The sequence below is a fragment of the Protopterus annectens genome, chromosome 13.part0 (genome assembly GCF_019279795.1).
Source record: "Protopterus annectens isolate FY-2018-M chromosome 13.part0, PAN1.0, whole genome shotgun sequence".
In the NCBI taxonomy this organism is placed as follows: domain Eukaryota; kingdom Metazoa; phylum Chordata; order Ceratodontiformes; family Protopteridae; genus Protopterus; species Protopterus annectens.
This window is the reverse complement of record NC_056747.1, coordinates 1,238,884,445-1,238,896,796: the sequence shown is the minus strand read 5'-3', so window position 1 is coordinate 1,238,896,796 and position 12,352 is coordinate 1,238,884,445. Positions and strand designations below refer to the sequence as shown.

General features: G+C 41.3%; 1 protein-coding gene across 4 annotated transcripts in view; it reads left to right on the top strand.

Moving 5' to 3' along the window:
- Positions 1-12,352, top strand: part of GRN (granulin precursor) — an 891,963-nt gene that overhangs the window by 422,516 nt on the left and 457,095 nt on the right. For all 4 annotated transcript variants that reach the window (XM_044055245.1, XM_044055246.1, XM_044055247.1 and 1 more), the window contains exons 14-15: positions 5,532-5,629; positions 6,350-6,479. In XM_044055245.1, coding sequence (XP_043911180.1) covers positions 5,532-5,629; positions 6,350-6,479 — 228 coding nt within the window. The remainder of the gene's footprint in view (positions 1-5,531; positions 5,630-6,349; positions 6,480-12,352) is intronic.

Genomic DNA, 12,352 nt, shown 5'->3' with positions numbered 1-12,352 from the left:
TGCTTATGCTCCTACCCTTCTGATTCCTAAATGTTCACAGAAAGTGTCTTACCGGAAGTGCAAAGTTATCCTCATTGCTCCATTCTGACCTTGACAAGTATGGTTCCCCTTACTGTGGTCTCATCTGGTACCCGCTCCTTGGGTGTTGTATCCTAACCAGGATTTCTTTTGTCACCCATTAGGATTAACTCATCCAGAAATGTGGACTCTCAAGTGTACTGCATGGTTTCTCCTCTTCCAGGTATTCATCTCCAGTGATGCACATCCTCTCAGAAGGTTTCTACCAGAAATGTGTTTGAGTAGATGGGAAAAGATTTTCCCATTGGGCTGTCAGAAACAACTAGATCACTTTTTGCACCCATTCTAGCTATTTCAGATTTTCTTGCTTCCATGTTTAATGGTGGTGCTAGTTATTCTCCCATAAAGATTGAACTTGCAGCTGTCTCCAGTTTTCTTGTAGGACATATCCATCCACCTTTGCTGTCATCTAGATTATGTAAAACTTTTTTTAAAGGTGCCCTTTTACTCCATCCTGAGATTTAAATATACTTCTTCAGGCCCTGACATGACCCCCATTTATACCAGTGGCCAAAGTGGACTTGAAGTTTTTGTCTTAAACTATTTTTCTGTCCTGAACACGTTGGCCAGATGAGTATCAGAACTGCAGGTTCTGTCTTCTAAGCCACCATATCTAATTTTTCACAAGGACAGTGCGTGCGTATCTCTGCAGCCATCTTTCCCTTATACCCAAGGTGGCTTCAGAAACAGCTATGAATCAGTCAGCCTCTCTGTTGTCTTTCAAAATATTTCCAATAATGGAGAATACATGTTGCACCTTTTAGATGTTCATAGGCAACTTTGATTCTATATCCACAGAATGAAAGATTTCAGAAAATCAGACTATTTCCTTTTCCAAACCCAAACTGGGTAAATCTGTCTCAAATGTGACTTTAGCCAAGTGGCTCACTGATTGTATTTCTTTTGTCTATAAGGAAAATTGATTGACTCTTCCTACATCTGCTAAGGCTCATTCCACTAGATGTGTGGCTACATCCTCTACCTTTTATAGATGACATTTGCGGAGCAGCCTCTTGGTCAAACTCGCATACCTTCTTTGTTCAGTACAAACTGGACAATTTGTCTGGGTATACAGCACATTGGTTTGGCTGTACTCCAGAATTTCCTTCCTTGAAGACCACCCAGGAGTTTCTCAGAACAACTTTGAAAGGGAGGTTTTCTGCCCTGTTAGTTGAGGAACCGATGAGAAAGGCAACATCACATACAAAAGTTATGTACTCACCCTAACTATGCATGTGTGCTGTCTGTTTCATTCTTCCTTGACCTCCTGCCTGCCATCCTTCCTTCCTATGTAATATTTTTATTTCCAAGTCTCATATTTCTGCGTGAGGAATGTTGTATTGCCTGACTGTGGATGAGCTCCAGCTCTTTCCTTCTTTTTCCTCCTTCCTTGATGCTGTTTACTGTGGGATGTTATTTTAAACTTTCACTATATTTTTGCACATTTTAGCTGCTATAGATACTTTGTAGTGTGAAAGGAGGACAAAGTCTATAATTCTGACTAGACGGGAGGATTATGGTTTAGGGGAGGAGCTCGTACTATGGAGCCAAGTCTTTGAAAGTGGCCTAAATCTGATACGAGATCCCCATCGGTTGAGGAAAGGAGAAAACAGACAACACAAATTCATAGTTCAGGTGATTATATAATGATTGTTTATATGAACAGAATCCATATATTTCAAATATATTATCTAATTATTTTGTACATCTTTTGTTATGCTGCATTATCTTGACTGTACCTTATGAATTACTATAGCTGCAATCATGTAACCCGCTCGGAGACAGTATATGTAAGATTTCTGGAAATCAAATGCAGGGTAGAGTTATTTCTTCCATGTAATAAAGGATATTCTGTAGAAAATGGAATGCTGTGACTTCAATCCATATCTTTGAAGACAGTTCTGTTACGCACCTGTCTAATATAAGAAAGATGCCTAGTTTAAAGACCTTTCTGCACCATTAATCTATTCTTGTGTTATAGAATTAAGTAGCAGCCACTACAGGACAAGAATCGGAAAGTCCAAACAATGTTAAAAGCGGTTATAAAATTTGAGCTGCCGCAATTCTTTTGTGCATGACAGTGAAGTGTATTACAGTTTTTAAAGCAGTTTTAGAATCACTCTTCACTTCTACTCACAGTCTCAAAGGCAGTGCTTATGTAAGTTGAAGCTTTCAAGTTGTAAGACACTGCACTCTTACGTGTTCCTGTTTTTGTGTGTGTGTGTGTGTGTGTGTGTGTGTGTGTGTGTGTGTGTGTGTGTGTGTGTGTGTGTTAAAGCAGGTAAAGCTGCATTATTGAAAATACTTGTTACTGTTTTAGCTTTCAAGACTCCCACTCCATCTTCTTCCACCAGTACAAAAATTGTACAGAGAAGCTTCAGCCTCATGCTGGGGAGCAGCCTTCGATGCCATGAAAGCACAAAGCACATGGTCACCCTCTCAAAGAAAAAAAATCACATCAATATAAAAGTAATGGGAACACTATTCTTGGCACTTCAGGCCTTTCAGTTTCTCTACACCCCAGGGCCCTTAATTAAAATTTATAAGAGACAGCATGACAGTGCTCTGGTATGTAAAGCGAGGGGGGACCAGGTCTTGCCTCCTGTGCAGGCCAGCTCTATAGGTGTGGGAGCTGGCAGTCAAATTACGGACTCCCCTTCAGGCAGTATACATTCCTTTCAGAATGAATGTTTTGGCAGACACTCTCAGCAGGCCTAAAACTTAACTCCATGAATGTACACTTCACAGGGATGTGTTTTTGGACATTGTCCACCAATGGGGTATTCCATAAGTGGATCTCTTTGCCTCTCCCATGAACAGAAGGCTTCCTCTATTTTGTGCCAGAGACCAACATCCTCTGGCCTGGAAGGTGGACGCCTTCAGCTTCTCCTAGAGAGGGATGCTCCTATATGCATTCCCTCCCCTGCCTCTCATCCCAAGAGTCATTCTGAAGATTCAGCAGGACAGACCAAAAATCTTGTTGGTGACCCCCTTTTAGCCAAAACAGCATTGGTTCCCCTTATTCCAAAAATCTTGTTGGTGACCCCCTTTTGGCCAAAACAGCATTGGTTCCCCTTATTCCTGCATTTAGCTAAGGGCAGTCACCACAAGTTACCTCACAGAGTGGACCTACTCACACAACACAAAGTCACCCTCATTTACCCCCCATTTGTCAACTCTACAGATGACATTGTGGGTGATAGGTCTTAAATCCTTTCAGACACCATCTTTCAGAGGACATGCTAAGGGTATTGCAGAAGGCAGGAAACCCCACACAAGAAAGTTATTTATCCAAATGGAAACAATTTTCATTATGGTGTCTCTCATGTAACTTGGCCCCACTAACAATGGACGTTCCCACAGTTCTGTCATGTATGTGTGAGTTGCTGGATGCTGGACTAACTTATTCTTCAGTGAAAGTGCACATATCAGCCATCTCTGCCTGTCTGTCTCATCCTTCTTGGCTTCCAGGTTTAAAGCCAAACAATTGCTGAAAGGTGTCCTCCACATGAGACCTCCTTAGGACCCCAGCTCCACCTCCCTGGGATCTTAACATTGTCTTGGAAAAACTGACCTTGGCCCCATTTGAACCAGCAGCTTCTGCCTCCCTAAAATTCTGCTCCTGGAAATCTATCTTGCTTCTGGCAGTCACTTCTGCCAGAAAGGCTTTGGAATTACAGGCCCTTATGGCTTCCCCTCCCTTCCTAGTCTTCCATAAGGATGGGGTTTCTCTCCACATCAACCCCTCCTTTATGCCTAAAGTGATCACTGAGATATCACTAAACCAAGAGATACACCTTCCCACCTTTTCCCTTCTCCCAAACCTTTGTACATACACAGACAGCTTAGATTTTATCTAGACAAAACCAAGAGCATCAAGAAATCTGACCAGCTGTTTGTCTCCTTTCATCGTAGAGCTCTAGGACTCCCAGTCACTAAACAGACTATTTCCAACTGGATTTCTAAGGCCATTACCTTCTGCTGTGAACACCATGGAAAGAGCCTTCCCTCCTCAGTTAGGGCTCACTATCAGGGCCATGGCTTCATCTGGTGCTTTATTCAGAGGTTTGGACACCAATTCCATTTTGAAGGCAGCTGCTTGTCTTCAGTTCATACCTTCACCAGGCATTACAAATTGGACAACATTTCTAAATCCAGGGCAGGGTTCGCTATGGCCATTCTTCACGGCTTCCTGGAAAAATCCTCTGCCCCTACCTCCTCCCTCACCTTCTCCTCACTAGCTTTTGCATTCTCCCTCACATAAAGAATACTGCAACAGCAGAATAGAAGGACATAGATTAGTTATGTAAAATCTTACCATAATATTACATGTCCTTCTCTACTTTGTTGCAGTATTCTCTCCCACCCTACATCCCCCTGCATTTGATCTTCCTTGGATGTACCTGGCTTACATTCCTGCCATTCAGGCGTTCTCCCTTGGCACTCAGTTCTGAGGATGGTGCATGCATATGTCACTTTTATAGCCTATGTCCAATAGCAGACTACGTGCGACTATGCACCCTAGACATGGAATAGTTTTGTATACTGACCTACATTGAGTCGCTTGGCAGGCAACTCCTTCTTGTAAAGAATACTCAACAGAGAAGAGACTGACATCTAACATTATGGTAAGATTTTACACAACTTATCTTTACGGTAGGTTTACTTACACAGCTGTACTTTTTGGTCAGTGACAGTGAAATACATGCAATGAGTGTGTCTGCCATTCTTGGAGACCATTATGCATTAGGACAAAAAGCAGCACATGCAAACCTTTCAGGTCTGTCAAACTGAGGAAGTTCTTGATAGAGGACTTTATTTTGTATTCAAAATGGGTTCACAGTTGCCATCCATTTCCATTCAGATCTATGGTGTAGAAATCATTTATAAGGGATGTGTCATTGTTCTGCAGACACCTGTGGTAGTTTTTTCTCAGTAATAACTAAATAGGGATATTATGAGACCTGGGAGCCAGATGTCAGGCATAGCTTGTATTCCAGAACTCAGTTGTCAAACAAATCATTAAAAAAAGAACAATATATAGCTTACCTTCTCTAAATATGTCACTACCTTCTTTCCTTAGACCTAAAACAGCTTCTCACTCACATAGGTTAACCTATTTTTCTTTAAACCTTACTGGAATATTCTCTGTACTTTCCATCCATGACTGCAGTTCCAGTCCCACCAATAATTTAACTGCTGCTCAATTTCTATCCTTTCATCCAGCCAATCTCTCAGTTTTCAGCCCCTCTAATTATTTAACTGCTGCCACTCTGCCACTATCCTTTCCATGACCTACTGTTCCTAACCTAACTCTGTCCATGTCAGCTTTGGTCAGTGAATGTGGCTTTAAATATAGTCTGAATTACATGCAAGATAAAACTGTAATTGAAGGCTGTGCAGATTTATTTCTGAAATGAGTAAATTTCACTTTGTTTTTTATTCCCTCCCAGCTAAAGATGTTCCATGTGATGATACCTCCAGCTGTCCAGATGGGTCGACTTGCTGTAAAACGGCTTCTGGGTCCTGGGGCTGCTGCCCTATTCCAGACGTAAGTTTACTGTTTACCATCTTCATCAGTGTGCTTGAAGAGGGACCTGAATCACCTCTCTTGGCCACTCTATACGTTGTTTATTTTTTGGTTACATTTTGTACTGCAAGCATAATGCCTCAATTTAGACAGGGCTGAAGTGAATGCAGTTGTCATGAAACTGTTTGTTAACTCAGTAAAAATTGTCACGGAAGCGTGTTTTTTTTTTTTTGCATTGTTTTAGACTATCCTGGGTAGTCTGTTTACTTACAAATAGCATTTCACAAGATACTAGTGTGTAAATCCAGTTATATATGCAGCAGAGCCTTTACTGGACACTCTCTCATTTTATCTTGTGGAATAGCCAGTGGCTTGTGGTGTTCTGCATATTAGTTGTATACCTCCCTTTCAAAGTTGTTCTGAAAATGCCCTGCTCTGTGTTTTGAATGCGTGCTTTTTATGAACCACTATTTATAACTTCAGTTTCACTGATGGGCTAAAACTTTACTTTGTATGCTTTACTGTCTGCATGATTTGTGTTGTCAGTTTATTTTATGCTTTTGGCATTTGGTATTCACATTTTTCATATTGTAAGTACAGTTTCTACCAAGCAATTTACTTTCCACTTCTATCTGTGGGTTCCTATACATAGTGGATGATAACAGTATGGTGGCCATCTTCTGTTCCTTTGACTTAATAAGTAAGCTTCAGTTAACCATCCTCTGCCATTTGTTTTTCCAGGCTGTTTGCTGTGAAGACCATGAACACTGCTGTCCACAGGGAACAAAATGTAACCTTCCTGCTCAAACCTGTGATGATTCCAAAGGAAGCACATCACTTCTTACCAAAACTGCAACACTGAGAAAAAACGGTAAGCGCAAAGGTCTCAATGCATTCTGAGTTTTGTTTTCCCTCTTATGGATGGCATTGTTTGCTAAGTATTGCAACAATAAAAAAGTCAATGTAAAAAAAAAAAATAAGGTTAGAGCAGAACTTCCCAGGACTGGGAACGTGGAAGAAGTATAGAATTCTGTTTTTGACTGCAGTTATGTATGTTTGGAACTGGACCTGCCTTTTCCCAAAGATGGCTGTTGTGTGAGTAGAGTTTGTGACTTTTTGACGATCTAGTCCAGGGGCTGCTGGCTTTGCATGCATGAACTATCCAGAAAAATCCGTAGGCAGCAACAGCAAGTGGCATGTGTCAAGGGTAGTGATGGAGAACAACAATACCCACCATCTGCTGCTGGAATGCTGAGAAGAACTTGGAAGAGAATGTCTGACTTTACTTCCCAGCCATCTGCTAAGGTTATGCTTTCCAGTGTGAGCCACAGAGACTGTTCTGATTTCCAAGAAATCTAGTCCAAACCACGAAAAAACATCCAAAGAAGCTCACTCCAGACATAAAACACAAACCACTTTTACTTTCTACTTGTATCACAATGTAGGTAAGCGCTTTTGTCCCAAATTCAGTTTTTACAGGAAGTTCATCAGACAAACCAAGAAATCCCAGTCACATCTATAAATACTCCTAAAACATAACATCACTTCCTGTAATATGTTTAAAGTGATAAATCATCAAAAAAGCATTTTATAAAATTACATTCATAAGACCAGCAGAATCCTGAATCTGTTTGTAAAAAGTTCAGTCTTTCGATTTCAACAACAGTACAAATCATTTTAAAATGTCATGATAAACAAATATATTTCTTGACAAATACAACGAAATATAGAAAGACTTTTTTACCTAAAATACAAAATATAGCACCCAAGCCAAGGCTCGAACCCAGAGCATTTGATTTAAGAAGCTAATGCTCTACCAAGTGAGCCACTCACCTACATAGTGTTTTTAATTTTAAAAGACTGGTAATAGATAAATATTCGTTTAACCCAGGCTAGTGGGTGGAATCTAGACTTATTTGCCAACACAATTCAGCTTTCTCCAGTAAATATTGCCATACACCTCCCCTACAAGAAGGAGAAATAATGTCAAGAATAATAAACATCAATTTGTGCCCAGGATGTTGTATAATGTGTTTAGCAAGAGCGTTGGTGTCACAATTGTCCCTGATATTCCTGAGATGTTCCCCTATCCTATTCTTGAGTTTACTCTCTGTTTTACCGATGTAAAAACAAGGACATAATTCACATAAGGCACAATAAACAACTCTCTTTGAGTAACAGCTAAATCTGTTCTTGATTTTAATTCTCATCCTTTTTATAATTATTTCTTTCACTTCTAGTATACAAGAGCAAAACTTACAAGATCCGCATTTATACATATGGCCATTTCTGTGGGGTTTCATTTGATGTTCAAGTAAGGTTTTGATGTTGTTCCCTTTACGAAATACACAAGCAGGTCTATCCCCCAAATTTGCTCTGGCGTCTGTTTCACCTGTCAGAAGTGCCCAATTTTTCTCCAAGATTTTAGTAGAAAAAGTTGTAATAAAACTTGTTCTGTACCTACTGGTTTGTTCAGTTAATGTTCCAAAAGTGGAGCCTAAATTTTCTAAAGATTCACCACTGCCAATGTTTGAGGTATATTGTCCCCGGCATTTTCACCTGTATTTAAGAGAGGGAGAAAATGACCACTCTCCCTTTTAGAAATGACCTCTTTCATTATGTTTGCTACCATTGAATGGCGGTAGCCCCTACTGATAAACATACCACTCAATTTTTGGCATTCATTCAGAAAAGAATCGTGTTAAGTGACCATTCGAGCAGCTGTTACATATTGTCCTTTTAAAACCCCTCTTTTTTGAATATAGGGGTGACAACTTGTAAAGTGCAAAAAATTATTAGGTCACTTTACGATATATTTCAGACACAAATCTGTTATTTTAGACATCTTTTCTAATAAAATGTCCAAATAAGTGGTTTCAGTCTCACCTAAAGTATGTGTGAATGTCTAAAAAGATGTTGAATTATTGATGTAATCAAGGAAAGGACCTCTTAGTTCTTTTGGTCCATCTCATAAAATAAAAATGTCGTCCAAAAAACGGGTATACAGATGGCAGAATGGGAAAAACTGGGATGTAATTAGAAATTTTTTCCCACTCCAGCATAATAATGTTGAAAACTCTAGCAATGCTAGAACTTCCACTGATTGACCTCCGAAACCTCTTTTATCAGAGGCACATGAGATATATGCAAATGAACCTTATGAACATCAGATGTTTCAGCTCGCTGGCAATTCTGAATGCCAAGTTAAATTCTCAGTTTCACATGCTGAAATATCAACAATATCTGGTGTCTCAATTAAAACAAAAAATGCTCGCACATACAGACCAGCCAGATTACAAGGAAATGCAAGATTTGTTGCATTCAGCTGAACAAGTGGGAAAACATACTTTGCAATGTGGATTTGATTCATTGGAAGCTTCTTGTAGAGCAGCAGTAACAGGGTCTGTCATATGTAGGCATGCTTGGTTAAAAGAACAAACTTTACCTGATCATGTTAAAGCAAAGTTATTGGATGCACCCTTACAGCAGGTTGTTTTATTTGGTGTAAAAGCAGAAGAAGTTTTAAAGAAAATGGAGGATTAGGCAAAATCTATGCAGACGGTCAAGGATTTTTTACAGGTTCAACCTCCTCATTTCAGCAGAAATTGGCCAACCAAGAACTGGTACTTTCCAGCTATTGCCAGACCACAGAGGGGCAGATACAGACGCCCAAGAGGCAGAGGCCAGCCACAAGGCTCTTAACAGCCTCGACAATGGAGTGCTACAACCCATAAAGGAGGAGAAGACAGGTTTCACACTACCAGAAGACAAACACAATGACTTACCCCTCAGACTACCAAGCAAAACCCTCTTGGCAGCTCCCTTTCGGGGAAAACTAGCACTTTTTACAGACAATTGGCGCATCATCACAAAAGACAAATGGGTCCTAAATATTGTATCTCAGGGATACAGATTCCACTTTCACACTTTGCCAAGGATAAAAGGAATGCCAAACCTGCCACCAAATCAATGGGCAGAGGCTCAAAAGCAAATTTCAGCTCTCATGGACATGAGAGCCATTCAACAGGTTCCTACACAGGAGCAAGGACGAGGATTTTACTCAAGACTGTTTCTAGTTCCCCGAAAGGACAAAGCCTGGAGACCCATTCTGGACCTCTCAATTCTAAACACATTCCTGGAAGTACCCAAATTCAGGATGCTAACACTACAGCAACTTCTTCCCATGCTGGGCAAGAAGGCTTAGCTAGTAACGTTGGACCTCAAGGAGGCATACCTGCATGTCCCTATCAGACAAAATTGCAGAAGATACCTCCGATTTATTGCAGGTTCAACCCATTACCAATTCCCTGCACTGCCCTTTGGCTTATCTACTGTGCCCAGGGTCTTCACAAAATGCCTGGCACCATTAATTGCATACTGCAGACAAAGACGGATTCAAATATATCCATACCTGGACGACTGCCTTATTCAAGCAGAAAGCAAGGACATTCTATTAAAGCATCTGGCGTTTGTCAAACACCTACTAAGTTGCCTAGGGTACACAGTAAACGAAAGGAAGTCAAAACTAGTGCCCTCACAAGACATAATATTCCTAGGTGCCAGCTTAAATACAATGGCCTAGATGGCTTACCTCATGCCAGACAAGCAAAGACAACTGACTCAGTACTTCAAAATGATGGCAACAAAGACCCAACTCCCTGCAAGAAAAATTCTGCAGGCCTTGGGATTCATGGCATCTTGCATACTACTAATACCATTTGCAAAACTGCATATGAGGAAATTACAATGGTATCTGAAAAGCGTTTGGTCTCAACACAGCCACAACTTGGAAACAATAATTCCACTCATTCCCTGCCTTCAACAGGAGTTTCTATGGTGGGCTCAGGCATTTCACCTCAACAAGGGTCAGCCTTTTACCTTACCCACAGCCAGGCAAACTATAACAACAGATGCATTGGATTATGCCTGGGGAGAACACATGGCATGACAGTGTATTCAGGGCAAATGGTCTGCAAACATCTACATATCAATCAAAAAGAGATGCTAGCTGTACAAAATGCCCTAACAGCTTTCAAGGACCTCTTACATCCAGGACAGCAACTAATAAAGACGGACAACACCACAGTGATGTGGTACATAAACAAGCAAGGGGACACACACTCCTACCCCCTATGTAGACAAGCAATGACCTTGTGGAACACAGCACTGACCTACCAAGTTCAACTACAAGCACAATTCCTGCCAGGAAAGAAAAACACACTGGAAGGCGATCTAAGCAGAAACATCACAGATCCTCACGAGTGGAAACTAGATCCACAAGTATTCACAATGATAACTCAAAAATTGGGGAGCCCAGACATAGATCTGTTTGCTTCCCCCCAAAACTACCAACTACGGAAATTCTGCACAAGGACATACCACACACTAGCTTGGAAAGTGGACGCCCTCTCATTCAGTTGGAAAACATTGACAGTGTATGCCTTTCCTCCACTGCCTCTTCTGGCAAAGGTGCTGCTGAAAGCTAGATTAGAGAGGCCACAAATGATACTCATTGCTCCAGACTGGCCACGCCAACACTGGTATTCAATACTAAGGAATATGGCTCAAGGCCCACCATGGATTTTGTCTACAATTCCTCACCTGCTCACTCAGCAAAACAATCAGATTCTACACAGCCAGCTCAAGACTTTAAATCTGGCTGCATGGCAAATTGCCTAAATAACCAGTCAACACTTCTCTCTAAAGCTGTGATGGACGTCATTCTGGAAGCCAGGAGGCCCAGCACCAGGAAGTCTATTCAGACAAATGGAAAAGATTCTGCGCCTGGAACCAGGCTAAAGGCCAAAATCCCCTTGTCCCAAATATTCCTCAGATTCTTCAATATTTAACTGAGATGTTGCACAACGGACTTTCCTTCTCATCTATTAAGATTCACGCCTCAGCTATTTCAGCTAAATACAACACCGATCCTCCTATATATTCACATCCATTACTAAGACAATTCCTCAGAGGGGCTAAGAACATAAGACCGCCCCGGAGAGCACTAACACCAACTTGGGATCTCAACTTTGTTCTGGAAAACCTTTCACGTCCGCCCTTTGAACCAGCTTTCACTGCTGATCTACAGTTCCTATCATGGAAAACTGCCCTGCTGCTAGCAATAACTTCAGCACGAAGAGTCTCAGAACTACAGGCCCTAATGGCAGTGGAGCCTTTCATCATTTTTCATCAAGACAGAGTCTCTTTACGAACGAACCCTTCCTTTATGCCAAAGGTGGTATCCAGTGTGGCCCTAAACCAAACCATTCATTTGCCCACCTGTTATCCAAACCCCCAGAACAAAGGGGAAAGGCTCCTACACTCTTTGGACATTCACGGGCAATTACGTTACTACTTGGATAAAACTAAGGCTTTCAGAAAATCTGACCAGCTCTTTGTATCCTATGCTACAGGATATCAAGGAAAAGCTATCTCAAAACAGACCATTTCAAAATGGATAGGACATTGTATCCGTTTCTGCTACACACACCATGGGAAATCTGTGCCTGTTAACATCAGGCCCCATTCCAGCAGGGCTACAACTACATCAACAGCCTTCCTCAGAGGGGTACCAAGCAAGGATATTTTGGAGACTGCAACTTGGAGTTCAGTGCACACCTTCATCAAACACTATCACTTACCTCTGTACTCTAAAACCAGAGCTGGCTTTGCCACTGCAGTTTTGCAGGGCCTACTAGCCTCTCCAAACCCTGTTTAGTTCCACCACCCATCCTTAGCTTTGGG